Source organism: Sorex fumeus, unplaced genomic scaffold (genome assembly GCF_029834395.1).
Source record: "Sorex fumeus unplaced genomic scaffold, SorFum_2.1 ptg000082l, whole genome shotgun sequence".
Taxonomy (NCBI): domain Eukaryota; kingdom Metazoa; phylum Chordata; class Mammalia; order Eulipotyphla; family Soricidae; genus Sorex; species Sorex fumeus.
The window spans coordinates 4,151,600-4,167,922 of record NW_026606139.1 but is presented as its reverse complement, the minus strand read 5'-3'; the positions used below and the strand labels follow the sequence as shown (position 1 = coordinate 4,167,922).

Sequence of the window (16,323 nt, the reverse complement as noted above, 5' to 3'; positions counted from 1 at the left end):
GTATGAAGAATGGTGTCATGTAGGGGATTCAGACACCTGCAAGCAAAACTAATCTATTACCCCTCAAAGGGCTCTCAGAGGGAAAGGCTATGAGGGATGATCCTGGCAGGAAATGACGTCATTCACTGGACTGGTAGGGGAAGTGGGTCTACCAGCCCAAGGACTTCTGGGAAGGCCGATTCATGGCAGCTTGGACCTGAGTGTCCGTGTCCCTTGCAATCTTGGTCAAGAGAGGGATCAAGGTTCCTAGACGCGGACGAGGTAATTCCCCTCCTACTGTCTTCATCAGTGGTCCCCTAGGGGTCTGAAGCCCCTCAAATTCTCACCCAACTGGGGAGGAAGGGGTAGAAGTACCAGGAGCCACAGGTCTAACCTCTGGAGTCAACACCTCTGTGGGAACAGCTTTAGGGACCCGACATGGAGGGACAAAGGCAGAACCTCTTCTCAGGCCCCGGAGGAAGGGCGAGACCAGGTTTCCATAGCAACCCATCCCCCAGCCGCCTCTTCCTGGTCCCAGATCGGGGAAGACAGAGAGATGTGAGGGAGGTCAGGGCTGAGTGATGGAAGGGCCACACGCTTATAGGAAGGTCACATCATCCTGGCACTGCTCCCAGTACCACTGGGCCTCGAAGCCCAGCTTGGCCTGCTCCTCCTCGGGGGGCTCGGCAGCCCCAGCTGGCTGCCCCTCGCCCGGGAGCGTCCATGCGGCCCTCAAGCTCCCCAGCTTGGTGGCTGTCAGCTCCACCTCAGTCCTGGCCCTCTCCCCGCTCGGTAGCACCTTCGCCCAGTCCCTCTCGGAGCGAGGCACCCCCAGGGGGGCCTGCTCCTCCAGCTCATTCGGGGTCACTGTGTCCAGGAAGCTGCCGATGGAGACACTGTCCAGCCGGTCGCCAGAGCTAGCGTCCGGCAGGCTGTCCCAGCTGCCTCGCCGCGAGCGGCCGGGGCTCCCGCCCGTCAGGCTGCACTGGCTGCTGGTAAGGCTGCTGCAGCGGCTGGTCACCGTGCCCCGTTCCTCCAACAGCCACCGCACCGCCTCGATGCCCTCGTTCAAGGTCACCAGCTGCTGCAGGATCTTCACGTCGATGGCTCGCAGGTAAGCCTGGAGGAGTGGGAGCAGAGGGGGGAATGAGCGCCAGGGTTTGGACGCTGCGTTGGCACTATCGAGCAGGAGGGCGGGGGCCAGGGGTGGAGCCCAGGGGCAGAGCTCTTGCTTTGCTCACGAGAGGCCCCGCACTCGGTCCCAGCACCACAAGATGTAAAGGAATAAGGCTGGAGAGATGACACAGGGGTTCGGGTGCTTGCCTTGTATCCCGCTCACCTTGCTTTGAATCCCTGGCCCTGCGTATGGTCCCCCGAGCACAGTCAGGAATAACCCCTGAGCACTGTACACAGCCACTCCAAAACCTTTTTCTTTTGAAAAGTAGATATATAAGACGTTTGAGCGATAGTACAGCGGTTAGGGTGTTTGCCTTGCATGCGGCCGACCTGGGTTCGATCCCTGGCATCCCCTATTGTCCGCCCAAGCAGTGCCAGAAGTAATTCCGGAGTGCAGAGTCAGAAGTAACCTCTGAGCATCGCTGGGTGTGACCCAAAAAGGAAAAAATAAATTATGGGAAGAGAATGGTTTGGGGCATTGGTTTAGAAGCAGACATTTAGGCAGGGTTGTGGCTCAGTGGTAGATGTGAGGCCCTGGGTTCAATCACTGTCACAGACTCACAGACTCACACACACACACACACACACACACACACACACACACACACACACACAAAGGGCTGGAGGGCCCGGAGTGATAGTACAGCAAGTAAGGTGTTTGCCTTGCGAACCCAGGTTCAATCTCCGGAATCCCATATGGTCCCCTTAGCACTGCCAGGAGTCATTCTGAGTACAGAGCCAGGAGTAACGTCTGAGAATTGCTGGTGTGGCCAAAAAAGCGAGGGGGGGGTGGAAGGAGGCAGGACATGACATGACTGCCCCCAGTGTGGTCCCCAGCACCACACAGAGTTCCCCAAGCACCACCAGAAGTGATCCCTGCATACAGAGACGGGAGTAAGTCCTGAGGCCCGTAGGACTTGGCCCCCAAGCCAAAAGCAAAACAACAAAAAAACACCCCCGATAGATCGCTATTTAAAATCTTCTCTCTAGGGACCTGTAGACAGCTCAGAGGGCTGAGCACATCCTTTGCATGCAGGAGCCCAGGCTCCATCCTTGTCACTGCACTTTCCCCTGAGTATGTGAGGAATGGACCCCTGAGCATTTTGGGGTATGGCCCCCAAACAAAATAAAATTTCCACTCTAGGCTGGAGAAGTAGCTCACCCTTTACAAGCATGAAGGGAGCCTGTGTTTAATACCTGCCAAAATTCATAATAAAATCTTAGCCCTATCACTGATTAGCTCTCTGACTGAGCATAAACTTCTTTCTTTCTTTCTTTCTTTCTTTCTTTCTTTCTTTCTTTCTTTCTTTTGTTCCTTCCTTCCTTTCTTTATTTTGGGGGGGCTACATCTGGGAGTGCTCAGGGGTTACTCTTGGCTCTGCACTCAGGAATTACTCCAGGTGGGGCTCAGGGGACCACATGGCATGCCAGGGATCGAACCCAAGTCAGCCACGTACAAGGCAAATGCCCTGCCTGGTGTACTGTAGCTCCGGCTCTGAGTATAATTTTATTATCTTCTTTGAACCTCAGGGAAGACAAATTCTTCCTTTGTAAAATAGAGCTAAATAATTCTCCCAGGATGTGAGAATTTTTTGTTTGTTTTTGGGCCACACCTGGCTGTGACAAGGATTACTCCTGGTTCTGCACTCAGGGGACCAGATGGGATGCTGGGATCGATCGAACCCAGGCTGGCCGCATAGAAGGCAAGGGCCCCTCCCTGGGGTGGTGGGATCAAATCTAAGTTGGTCGGGGCTGGAGCGATAGCACAGCGGGGAGGGCGTTTGCCTTGCACGCAGCCGACCCTGGTTTGATTCCCAGCATCCCTTATGGTCCCCTGAGCACCGCCAGGACTAACTCCTGAGTGCAGAGCCAGGAGTGACCCCTGTGCATTGCCAGGTGTGACCCAGAAAGCAAAAAAAAAACCCAAAAATCTAAGTTGGTCAAGTGCAAAACGAGTGCCCCACTTGCCATGCGGTGATGGGGCCCTGAGTTTTGTACTTGATAGGCAAGATATTAGCTATTGATTTCATCCAGCTTTACCAGTAAGACTAAAACAAGGGCTCAAACAGCTCCAAAGGCTGCTTTGCCTGGTGAAGCCCCAACCCATTCCCTGACACCCCCATCACTGCTGGGTGTGCCTCCCCCAAACAAAACAAAACAAACCGAAGAAATAGCCAGCCAGGTGTTAATTGGGAAGTAAACTGGAGCAAAACGAGGCAGAAACTGGGGAATAGAGAGCTAAACCCTGGCCCTCTGGAGTGTTGGTGGCAACTGCCGGGGGAGCAGGGTTGGCCCAGTTCCCACGGGCGGGAGATTCAGGCTTCCTGCCACCACGCTCATCCACCTGTCAGCATTGGGGTAAGTTGGACTTTGGGTAACCTCTCTGGTCCCTGCTGGCTCTGGTGCGTTTATTCATCCTCCCCAAGCACAAGTCTGGACCTGTCCCTCAGCCGCTCACCAGCCCTTAAGGGCTCTAGACCACTTTGAGTGAAAAAAAATCCAGACACTTCAGAGCTGACATTCAAAAGCCTGTCACAATACAGCTCTTAAAAAATTGAAAAAATCGGGGCTAGAGCGATAGTACAGTGGGTAGGGCATTTGCCTCGCTTGTGGCCTGCTTGGGTTTGAGCCCCAGCACCCTATGTGGTTCCCCAAGTACCCGACCAGGAGTAATTCCTGAGTGCAGAGCCAGGAATAACCCCTGAACATTGCTGGGCATGACTCCCCCCCAAAAAAAAAATCGTTAATTTTGTTTATTTTTATCGTTGTGAGAGACACTCCCGGCAGTGTTCCGGGGTCAATAGGGCTAAACCAGGTGGAGCTCTGAAGGGGCCATTATGGGCTGGGAACCAGAGCCTGGGCTGTCCAGGGCATGTGTTCTAACCACAGAAGGCTCCTCTTGCGCAGATCCCTGAGAACTTAAGGGCCTGACGTCACTTTTAAGGGGCAGAGTTGGTTCAGGCAGTTGTACACTCGGGCTGGTCCTTGGGGGCCACCCTGGTGGCCTGAGGGTGCTGGCATGCGGTGCCAGGGATCAGACTCAGGGCCTTGCACATTTCAGGCATGGGAACAGACTCAGCTTGACAGCAGGCAGCGATGCAGAGCCCGGTCTTCCCTGCTGTGCCTGGAGCTCGTCGGCTTCAGCAGAGTGTACGTGACGGGGCTGAGAGGTGTCTGTCCCCGCGAGGATGCCTCCCTAGCCTGGGCCATTCAGGCAACTGTGCAGCCTCGCCTTTGTCTCAAGAGTTACTTATGGGGGGCCGCGCTAGCATGGGACCCAGCATCTCCCCCGTTTCTCTTATGAAAACATTCCTGGTGGGGTTGGGGAAACAGAATAGCAGGAAAGGCACTTGCCTTGCACGCAGCTGACCTGGTTCAATTTCAGGCACCCAGTACAGTCCCCTGAGCCTGGCCAGGAGCACAGCAGGGCCTAAGTACCAAAATTAAACATATACGTATATATGTGTATATAATTAATTGCTGTGTCCTTTAAAAAAATCTCAACACTTGAGACAGCACGCTGGCCCATATTTAGTTTTACTTGGTTCTAGGCCGTGCGCAGTGGTGACCATGGCTTAGTCCTGGCACAATGATGGGGGACCCTGTGTGACGCCAGTGATCAAACCTGGGCTCAGCCACATGCCAGGCAAGTGCCTTACCTGGCATACTATCTCTCCTGTCCTGTTTTTGGTTTTGTTTTTCCCTCCCTTTTTGTTTTCTGGCCAGGCTGAGTGGTGTTCAGGGCTTACTCCTGGCTCTGTACTCTGGGATCACTAGCAGGGGTTGGAGAGCCATATGCAGCGTCAAAGATGGGAACCCTGGTTCTAGTCTTCTCTAGCCCTGTCTAATTCCTTCTGAAACGTGTCTTAGGAGCTGGAGCAATAGTACAGCGGGGAGGGCATTTGCCTTTCATGTGGCTGACCTGGGTTCAATCCCTGGTATCTCATATGGTGCCCTGAGAATCCCCAGGAGTAACCCCTGAGCATCACCGGATATGACCCCAAAATACCAAAAACAAACAAGCAAGCAAACAAAAAAACTTACTTTCAAGTCTTCCCCTAGGATAAAGAGGAGCTGCTGGCACCCAGTCACCCAGTTCCCTCACACTAAGAGGCATGTTAGAGTATGAATTCTTTAAAAAAAAAAGTTTTATTATTATTATTATTATTATTTTAAGATGGTTGACTCTTTTTCAGTTAATACATTCCTTGATTTTTTTTTGGCTTTTTGGGGTCACACCCGGTGATGCACAGGGGTTAACTCCTGGCTCTGCACTCAGAAATTATTCCTGGCGGTGCTCAGGGGACCATATGAGATGCTGAGAATCGAACCCGGGTGGGCTGTGTGCAAGGCAAACACCCTCCCCGTGGTGCTATCACTCTCGCTCCCTACAGTCCTTGATTTTTCCGCTTGTATGTTTTGTTTTGGGACCTCACTTAGTGATGCTCAAGGATTACTCCTGGCTCTGCTCAGGTATCAATCCTGAGATACATTACTCATCTAGCAATCCTGGTGGTGATCAGGGGACCATATGACATGCTGGGGATTGAACCCGGGTCAGCCGCGCGCAAGACAAGAGTCTTCCCTGCTGTAACATCTCTCCAGCCTCCTAATACACTTAAAAAATATATTTTATTTTTATCAAGTTGTTCACAATAATTTATTACCTAATACACTTTTTGAGAACCTGAACTAAATTAGAGAAACTCCGAGCCACTACTTTTGCAGCAGTTTTAAAGGCAGTCATGTAGAAAAACATAAATATATATTACCTTCTTAGTATTGTAAATATTGTGAATTAAACATGAAAACAGAAAGTTTTCAGTGATGATTTCATTTGAACTAGCATAATTTAGTGTTTACTTTTGACTTCAATGACTACAAAAATCAAAATAAATTCTGCTTTTGATTAGGGCTTACTTGAAGTAGTTCTGAAATATAGCAAAATCCAGGTCCAAGAACTGATTTTTTTTTTTTTGGTCACATCCTTCAGTGCTCAGGGCTTGATCCTAGTCCCCTGGGCACTGCTGGGAATGACCTCCCCATCCCTGTCCCATTACTGTGATTCAAAAGCCCACACCAACAAAAAGAAATCATTAGCTACTTCATGGCTACAATTCATTGCTGAGCTTTTATTAAAAGGTTATGAAGTATATACCCTCTGTGACAAGCTTTCTGATGTTCCAATATCTATAGAATTTTAATAAATTATATTTGTACTGGAGATTTCTTTTTCTTTTTCTTTGTTGGGTTACACCCAGTGATGTTCAGGGGTTCCTCCTGGCTCTGCACTCAGGAATTACTCTGGGCAGTGCTCAGGGGACCATAGGGGGTGCCAGGGATCGAACCCAGGTGGGTCTTGTGCAAGGCAAATGCCCTCCCCACTGTACTGCTGTTTGGCCCCCTGTGCTGGAGACTCTGTTGTTTTTGCAGACTGAACCCCGTTCCTCCCCATACAAGGAAGGTGCTCTCCCATTGCTCCACCATACAGCATACGTAAACGACTTCTACAAATGTTTATTTTGGGGGGGGGGTCACACCCAGCAATGCTTGGGAGCTACTCCAGCAGTTCCCAGGAGAACTCCCAGGGGTGTTTGGGGGGAGAGAGGGTTCCATGAATTGTTGGGGATTGATCACTTGCACTCAAATACCAGAAATATGAGATCCTTCTCACTCCTGAGGCTACTGAGGTTTCTGCTGCAGAAAATGGGCTGCTTTTCAGATTTCCCAATGCTGACTTAGAATTCAGCTTTTTTTTTCCAGGTGTACTAAGTTAGCATTCTTCTGCTTTTCAGTGTCTAAAATTATGTTCCTATATTTCTTATTAGGGCTGGAGTGATAGCCCAGCGGGTAGGGCATTTGCCTTGCACACGACCAACCCAGATTTGATTCCTCTGCCCCTCTCGGAGAGCCCGGCAAGCTACCCAGAATATCTCGCCTGCATGGCAAAGCCTACCAAGCTACCCATGACGTATCTGATATGCCAAACACAGTAACAACTCTCACAATAGAAACTTTACTGGACCCACTCGAGCAAATCGATGAACAACAGGAGGACAGTGCAGGACAGTGCTATTCTCTTTTTTTTTTTTTTGGTTTTGGGGTCACACCTAGCGATGAACAGGGGCCACTCCTGGCTCTGCACTCAGAAATCACTCCTGGCAGTGCTCAGGGAACCATATGGGATGCTGGGAATCGAACCTGGGTCGGCTGCGTGCAAAGCAAACGCCCTACCCGCCTTGCTATCGCTCCAGCCCCACAGTGCTATTCTCTTATTATCATTTGCATAGGGTTTCATACCTTTTATTTATTTGCTGGTTTTTGGGTTTACTCCTGGCTCTGTGCTCAGAGATCACTCCTGGCAGGGCTTAGGGGACCATATGGGGTGACAAGGATCGAACTTGGGGGGAATGCATGCAAGGTAAGTGCCCTATCAACTGTACCATCATCCAGCCCCACTTCATACCTTTTAAAATAATTCTGTTAGTTTTTTTTGTGGCGTTTCAGGATGAAGGTCATGTATGTTTAGTTTGCCAACTTAATTCTGCAAGGCCCACACATGCTATCTCCACTCAGATGCCTTTCCTGTTCCTCCTCAAGACAGAATTAATCTATCAGAAGATGTGTTAGATAAAGAATACCAATTCTTGGGGGCCGGAGTGATAGTACAGAGGGCAGGGCATTTGCCTTGCATGCGGGCAACCCGGATTTAGTCCCTGGCAAACCACGTGGTTCCCGGAGCCTGCCAGGAGTGATCCCTGAGCACAGAGCCAGGAGTAAGCCCTGAGCAGCGCTGGGTGTGGCCAAAAACCACTCCCTGCGAAAAACACCAAAGAGCCCTTTCCAGAGCCCACATTTGATTGCATCATTCTGTACTGACGACTATTCCAGGAAGCCCTCACTGGTTTTAACTGTGTCTGTACTCTCCCGGAGTTAGGAGTCCGTCTCCCTCCACCCTCACCAGGCTGTGAGCTCCTCGGGAGTAGTCCAGACACTGTTCGTTTATAGGGCTTAACTGAGGACCAGAAAAGGTCAATGCTAGTTCTGATTCTCTTGGCTCTCCTTGGCCCTACTGGTTCAGGGAGTTGGTTTTGACCATGCTGGTGGGAAACAGATCTGTGGACTAGATTCTTTTTTTTTATTATTTTTTTTTTCTTTTTGGGTCACACCCGGCAATGCACAGGGGTTACTCCTGGCTCTGCGCCCAGGAATCACCCCTGGCGGTGCTCAGGGGACCATATGGGATGCTGGGAATCGAACCCGGGTTGGCCGCGTGCAAGGTAAACGCCCTCCCCGCTGTGCTATTGCCCCAGCCCCTGTGGACTAGATTCTATCATCCCATGACAATGGGAATCCCCGGCGGCTATGACGCCTCTGTCCCCAGATTGGAGAAAAGCTTCTCAACAGAAAAGGCAACGCTACTATTACACCACCTCTTTGCAAACAGGAAAGGGAAAAACAGCTCTGGAGAGAGGCAGCCTAGGAGACCACCCTGAGGGAAATCTCTTCCTGGGGGGGATCTGAGCTCCTCACTGCTCCCGTTAGCACAGACACGTCCCTCTGGGTCACATGGGCTCTCCCAGGGCTCGGTTCAGTCAGGTCCTGGGGTGACACCCTGGAGACCCCGGTCCTGGCTTCCTGGTCACAGATCTGCTATTAGGGAGACTCTGAGGAAACTTCTGTCCACACTGCCCGTTCCTCCCTGTCCCCACCAACGGGAAAATGGAGGTCAGCAGAGAGCAGGGGCCCTGGGACCTGTCCGAGATGAAAGCCAGTTCCAGCAGGGCAGCGGGCTCAGGACCTGAGCCCCTGCCCTCCCCCTTCTGGCCTGAAGCTCTGTGGAGGTGGGTTGCCATGGCAGTCCTCAAGAAGGAGGAGGATGAAGGAAGAGGGCTGCCATTGTCTCCCTTCCCTTGGAGCCCAGAGTGGGCTTGGTCCACTGAAGTTTTGAGTGGGCGAGGGTGCACGTGCAGAAGCGCGGAGCAACCAGGGTGGGGGGAACGGGGGTGGGGGGAGTATCTCCTTGCAGGTAGCAGGCGAGGGGTCTTTGGAAGAACAGACTAGAGCACCTGGACCCAGTTTTGCTCTGAGTGGCTCCAAGGCCTGTCCCTTGTACCTCCCTGGGTACAATCCAGGGGGCAGGGCAGTGTCTCAAGCAGTGCGTGACACCCTGGCCCCAGGAGGGAGAGAGAAGTGGCCTGAGAATTGCCAGGTCTGTGGGACACAAAGGAAACTTCCTCCTCTCCTGCTTTGATGTTTTGGTCTTGGGGCCACACACATTGGTGCTCAGGGCGTACTTCTGGCTCTGTGCTCAGGGATCACTCCTGCTGGGCTTAGGGGATCACATGGGGTACCGAGGAGCTGAGGATCAAACCCGGGCTGGGTGCATTCCAGGCAGGCGCCTACCCTCTGCACCATTGCTCTGTCCCCACTCCCCTTACTCTTCCGGAGGGTTCCCTTGCCAAATTCTCATGGCTGGCTTGGGTTCCAGGACAGTCCAGGTCAAGAGTGCAGAGCAACAAGCTGGAGCGATAGTACAGTGGGCAGGCAGGGCCTTTGCCCTGCACACAGCCGACCCTGATTCGATCCCCAGCATATCCCACAGGGTCCCCCTGCCAGGAGTAAGTCCTGAGTGCAAAGCCAAAAGAAATCCCCGAACATTGCCAGGTGTGGCTCAGAAAGAAAGAAAGAAAAAAAGAGTGCAGAGCCCCATTATGAAAGTCAAAACAAGTATCTTTCCTTAAAGCTGACCAACAGGTCCTGTCCACCCAAGGCAGAAAGGAGCCAGAGAGTGCCCAGGGGAGCCCCTCCACTGACTCCCTCGAAACATACACGCAAATGTGCACAGTCACGCTCAGGGCACCCTTCTGCAGTCTGAGGCTGGAAAATGCTGGTGGCTCCTCTCAACTTTAAAGTCATCAAAAATGTGGGCCGGAAGGGCTGGAGCGATAGTACAGTGGTCAGGGAGCTTGCCGTGCGTGTATGTGGCTGACTGAGGCTCAGTTCCTCCACACCTCGTATGGTCTCCCGGCCCCCACCAGAAGTGATCCCTGAGCACAAGCCAGATGTGGCTTAAACACACACACACACACACACACACACACACACACAAACACACACACACACACAACATATCAAGCAGGTAGGGCAACTGCCTTGCAGGTGGCCAACCCAGATTGGACTCCTGACCTCCCATATGGTCCCCTGAGTATCGCCAGGAGTGATTTTTTTTTTTTTTTGGCCAGGAGTGATTTCTGAGGTAGAGCCAGGAGCGACCCCTGAGCATCGCAGGGTCTGACCAAAAAACAAAAAGCCAAACGAACACCCCATTTGGAAGGGGCAATAGTATAGCAGGTAAGGCGCTTGCTTTGTATGTGGCCAACCCAGGTTCCATCCTGAGCATCCCATATGGTCTCCAGAGCAATACCAGGAGTAATTTCTGAGTGCAGCGCCAGGAGTAACCCCTGGGCACCACTGGGTATGGCCCGAAGGGCCCCACTCCCATCACCACCACTGATTCGGTAAACTGCCTGAGCCCTGGCACATGCACTTGGTGAAGGTGAGTTTCTGGAGCAGGGCATCTCAGGCAGCCTTGTTCTGGGCCCTGAGCAGAAATCAAGTCAGGTGAGGCAGACTAGGGCCTCGGGTGGGCAGTCAGCCTGCTCTGGAGAACCTGAGCCCACCTCCGATCTTCAAGGTCAAGTGCACACAAGGCATTCGAGGCATCCTTCCTCTGGGGCGTGTTTCAGATTGTTCTCTCCACAAGGCCTTCCTCGCAGCCTGGGAGCCCCATGACCTCCCCCACTCCCGCACAGCCCCGCCTGGCACAGAGCAGGGCACAAAGTGGGGTTCCAGGAAGACTCGCCCGCTGCCTGCCTGCCGCCAACTGTGGCCTCCTGATCCTGGGCCAGAGAGCAGTGGGGAATTCCTCAATCCCTGGAGCTGGCTGCGAAGTAACGAAGTAACGGCAGGTGTTAAATCAGCCCCTGAACAGGAGCCCAGGCCGAAGGGAGCCTGGGCAGGGGGGCCTTGGGGAGGAGGCCGCTGCCCTTCTGGCACTGAATCTTGACCGACAATGTAGGGAAGGGGGTGGGGGGAGGCTGCCCCTTTCTTTCCTCCTCTTCTCCCCTAGGAGGTACCCTAGGGTCCAAATGCCCCCTGTACCTGGGGAGCGGGGCAGGGGCTGAGGCCGAGGTAAGGTAGCCGCTGGGTCTGGGAACTTGCAAATACTTTTTTTAAGCAGGGTCGGGGCAACGGCAGGAAAGGAGAGGAGGATTTTAGTGGCCCTAGCGCTGCCAGTCTTCGCCTGCATCTCTGCTGTGAGGAAAGTGGTGTCCCGGGGGCTGGAGCAATATGGTACAGCGGGTAGGGCGTTTGCCTTGCACGCGGCCAACCCGGGTTCGATTCCCAGCATCCCATATGGTCCCCTGAGCACAGCCAGGAGTAATTCCTGAGCGCATGAGCCAGGAGTAACCCCTGTGCATCGCTGTGGGAGACCCAAAAAGAAAAAAAAGAGTGGTGTCCCCAAACAGGGGAGTTGGGGGGGGGGGCGTGCTCGGAGCTACACCTCCCCTGGGGCCGGGTCTGTCCCACCCCCAGGAGCAGGGAGCCGGGGGCTGTCGCTGGGGTTTCCCAGGGGGCACCTTCTCCTTCTCGGCTCACTTGGCAGGAAAAAATCCCGGGGAGCCCTTGCCTGACCCCCAAGTCCTGAGGACTCATGCACACTCCACCCACTCTGGGGGTGGGGTGGGGGGGCTATGGATGGTTCAGATGGATCTGGGGGCTCCCGGGGAGTTTCGAGCCCCTTCTCTCCAGCCCAGCTCTGGGGGGAGACTCTAGGGCTGCGTCCCCCCCACCCCGGGGTCCCCCCGGATGGGGAGCCCAGACTCACCAGCTCCATCCTCAGGGCCAGGATCTTGCCCCCCAGGCCTTGGGCCGCGCCGGGCGCCCCCGGGAGCGTCGGGGGTCCCGAGGGTCCCAGCTCCCACTCGCCGCGAAGTCCGCGCAGCAGCCCCTCGGGGGTCTTCCTGCCCACCTTGCCCTCCAGGTCTCGCAGGTCGGGCGCCTGGGGCTCCGCAGCCCCCTCCATGCGGGCCAACGCCTGCCGGGGCCGGGCTGGGCCGCCGGACTCCGGGGGTCCCGTCCCGGGGGGCCTCCCGGCTCCCCGGCCAGCGCCGAGCGGATCCGGCGGGTCCCCCCGCGCGGCCCGGGCGGGACGAGGGCGCCGTAAGGCTCAGAAAAGCCGCGCAGGGCCGCGAGTGTAAAGACCCGAGAGCTGCGCACTCCGCCTCCAGCCGCCGGGCGCAAGGGGCTCTGCTGACCGGAAGGGGCACCCACGAGTCTGGCGCCTTCTCCCTGGGCAGGCGCGGGGTCCCCGCCAGGCAGCCCAGCACGGCAGGCCCCCGGGTGTTTGCTGGATGACCGGTCCCTCGCCCTCCGACGGGGTCTGGGAGTTCCAAGGACAGCTGCGAAGGGGTGAATGCCACTTCCAGGAGCAGAAGAGTTAAATGCGAACTGCAGAAGTTAACCTGACTCTGTCGCACGCCCGATCTCGAACCCTGAATTCAGAGTCACGGTCACGACCATCCTGTTGTTCGTCGATTGCCTCCAGCAGGCCCCAGTAACGTCTCCTTCCTCCTAGCCCTGAGATTTGTTTTAAAAAAGTGCCACATTCAAGGCTCTTTCGGGGTTAGGAGAATCAGACCCATCCTTGTTACTGGTATTTGGCATATTGGGCACGCCACCGGGAGTTTGCCAGAATTCAGAGGGATAAAAAGTGAAACTCTGGGCAAGAAAGATGCAGACCCTAAGGAGATCCACACGGGCTGCTCAGAGTTGATCCTGTTGTGGATTGCTCATTTCCCACGCTTGGCCATAAAGGGGCCGGAGAGATGGACAGTGGGCAGGGCGTTCGCCTTACACACGGTGCACCCAGATTTGACCGCTGGCACCCCGTATGGCCCTCTGAGCCTGCCAGGAGTGATCCCTGAGTACAGAGCTAGGAGTAAGCCCCGAGCACCACTGGGTGTGGTCTCCAAACAAAACAAATTTTAAAAAGATTGGCCATACATATGAATTCTCTGCATAGCTTTTTAAAAAGATGATGTGTGTGATGTGATGTGTGTGTGTGTGTGTGTGTGCATGAGATAATACAGGGGGATCACACAATGCCAAGGATTGGACCCAGACCACCCTGCAAACAAAGCGTGAGCTCAGCCCATTGAGCTGACCTAATCCTCCTTAGTCTCTCTCTCTCTCTCTCTCTCTCTCTCTCTCTCTCTCTTTCTCTCTCTCTCTCTCTCTCTCTCTCTCTCTCTCTCTCTCTGTTTAGGGGCCTCCATAAAATAAAGGACTGATCTTAAAAGTCATAGATGAGAGCAGAGCCTGATACCTAGTTTACACAGTGCCAGTCTATGAAGTTGGCAGCTCCCTGGCAGGTCCAGAATCGTTTGAAAATCAAGAAAAGAGTAATTAACTTCAGGTTTCAGGTGTACTGGTCACATTTTGATTATGATTCCTGAGAAAAAAAGAATTGAGGCGGTCCCTTTACTGGAAACCACGCCAGCTTCAGATAGAGCTCGACAGACTGCAGAAAGGCCACAACAAGTGACTGAGCCGAGACAAGCTCGTGCTGTTTTGCCAGATATCGGAGCATGTCAGGGATGCAGACACACAGTAGGACCTGTCGTCTGTAGACTCCTTGACTGACATGTAGAAATAATTCTGCACTAGTAGAATTCCTGACTGGATTTCAGTTTGCTTTCTTTTTTGGGGGGTGGGGGAGACATATCAGGCAGTGCTCAGGGATCATTCCTGGAGGTCGTAGAAGGGTGCCAGGGATCGAACCCAGGTTAGTCACATACAAGTACTAACAAGTACTAACCCATTATACTATGTTTCAGGCCCCCGTTTCCTTTTTTTTTCTTTTTGGGGTCACACCCGGCGATGCACAGGGGTTACTCCTGGCGCTCCACTCAGGAATTACCCCTGGCGGTGCTTGGGGGACCCTATGGGATGCTGGGAATCGAACCCGGGTCGGCTGTGTGCAAGGCAAACGCCCTACCTGCTGTGCTATCTCTCCAGCCCCCCCCCCCCCCCGTTTCCTTGTTTTTGATCCCTTTTTTTTTTTCTCTCCAGAACTGTCTCTTTTTCCTGCATCAAGGATTGAGACACAGGTCATTGGACTGATCTATTCTCAGGACTGAGACACAAGTTCTATAGAATATTTAAGACAGATCAGCCGCTGCCTTGTGGAAAATCTCAAGAACTTTCAAAGGTGAGACTGTAGAGCAAATATCTTCTGCCTCCAAATATGTCTCTTGCAAAAGTCTAATTCCATGGGTGGGATCCCAAAGACAGAATGGAGATCACTTTTATTCTTTTCAATAAAGAAACGTTAGTAGGGGCTGGAGCGATAGCACAGTGGGTAGGGCATTTGCCTTGCATGCGGCTGACCCCGGGCTCAATTCCCAGCATCCCATAGGGTCCCCTGAGCACCGCCAGGAGTCATTCCTGAGTGCAAAGTGCAAAGCCAGGAGTAACTCCTGTGCATCACCGGGTGTGACCCAAAAAGGGGAAAAAAAAAAAGTCAAAGGCGAGCACGAGCTAGAGAAAATGTACAGAGGTCAAGGCACGTGTCTTACGGCAAAGGTCCAGCCCAGTCTACGGTCCTCCAGCACCTCCACGTATGGCCCCTGCAGAGAGCCAGAAGGGGACCCTGTGCGGAGCCAGGAGTGGGCCCTGAGCACAGAGTAGGTGGACCCCTCCCTCTCGGAATGAAAGGGAGAGGGCAAGAGAAGGGGGCGTGATCAAGAGAAAGGCAGCCTTCTCCGGAGGGAGGGAAGAGCCCCAGGAATAGAAGGCGTCACACACCTCTGGAGGTCGCCTTCGTCGGGGTGTATGATTGGGGGGCGGGTGTGCTCAGGGACTCAAGGGCTGCTCCTGGAGGGCCTCACCGGACCTCGCAGTGGGGGAACTGACCCTGGGCTTCCTGCGCGAGGCAATGCCACCGGGCACTACCCCAGGCCCAGCTGCCCGTCCTGGAGACAGTCTCCAACGGGTCCTTCTCCCCTGCAACCAGTCGCCGGCTCTATCCCACCCCCTCCACTAGCCAGGAAGTGGCCAGGTCTGGGCCGCGACCCTGCCCCCCTCAAGACCGGGAGCCGGACAACTGCGGGAATCCGAAATCGGCCCGTTGGGAATCGCGCGCTGGACTCGGGATTTAAACCGGCCAAGTCCCGTGGGCTGTGCGGGGTGCAAAGAATGTTCCAGGCGCCGACGCGGGGGAAGACGGCACGCGGGCGGAGCACTGACTCGGGAGTCTCTCGCTAGATCCCGAGAACGGATGACGGGGGGTTGGGCACGCCGCAGTCGGAGGACTGGTGCGGGGAGGGGGACACTCACGGCCCCTCCTGGCTGAAAACGGCCTCCCCAGTCCCCCCCCACCTAAGCTTCCAGGGGTGGCCGCGCAGGCTCAAGAGGGTCCTCGGGGGGCTGGAGCGATAGCACAGCGGGGAGGGCGTTTGCCTTGCACGCAGCCAACCTGGGTTCGATTCCCAGCATCCCATATGGTCCCCTGAGCACCACCAGGAGTAATTCCTGAGTGCAGCTCCGGGAGTCAGCCCTGCGCGTTGCCGGGTGTGACCCAAAAAGCAAGCAAAAAAAAAAAAAACATTAGATTGGGGCTGGAGTGATAGTACAGCGGGCAAGACTTGCACGTGGCCGACCCGGGTTCGATTCCCAGCATCCCATAGGGTCCCCTGAGCACCGCCAGGAGTGAATCCTGAACGCAGAGCCAGGAGTAACCCCTGTGCATCGCCGGGTGTGACCCAAAAGGCAAAAAAATACACTCAAATACTATCGGCAGGGGCTGGAGCACAGCGGGTAGGGCCGCCTTGCACGCGGCCAACCTGGGTTCGATTCTCAGCATCCCATTTGGTCCCCCGAGCACCGCCAGGAGCAATTCCTGAGTGCATGAGCCAGGAGTGACCCCTGAGCATCGCCGGGTGGGACCCAAAAAGGAAAAAAAAATTTTTTTTAAATAAATAAATTTAAAAAAATGAAAAGACCTTAAGGGGGGCCGGAGCAATAGCACAGCGGGGAGGGCGTTTGCCTTGCACGCGGCCGACCCGGGTTCGAATCCCAGCATCCCATAGGGTCCTCTGAGCA

At 54.3% G+C, this 16,323-nt stretch overlaps 1 protein-coding gene across 1 annotated transcript; it reads right to left on the bottom strand.

Moving 5' to 3' along the window:
- Positions 1 to 532: 532 nt before the first annotated feature.
- On the bottom strand, positions 533 to 12,285 carry LURAP1 (leucine rich adaptor protein 1). Its single transcript, XM_056130976.1, has 2 exons — positions 12,047 to 12,285; positions 533 to 1,099 (listed from the first exon to the last, which is right to left on the bottom strand). The coding sequence occupies exons 1-2, from the start codon at positions 12,242 to 12,244 to the stop codon at positions 578 to 580; spliced, it is 720 nt and encodes a 239-aa protein (XP_055986951.1). The 5' UTR covers positions 12,245 to 12,285; the 3' UTR covers positions 533 to 577.
- Positions 12,286 to 16,323: the final 4,038 nt, after the last annotated feature.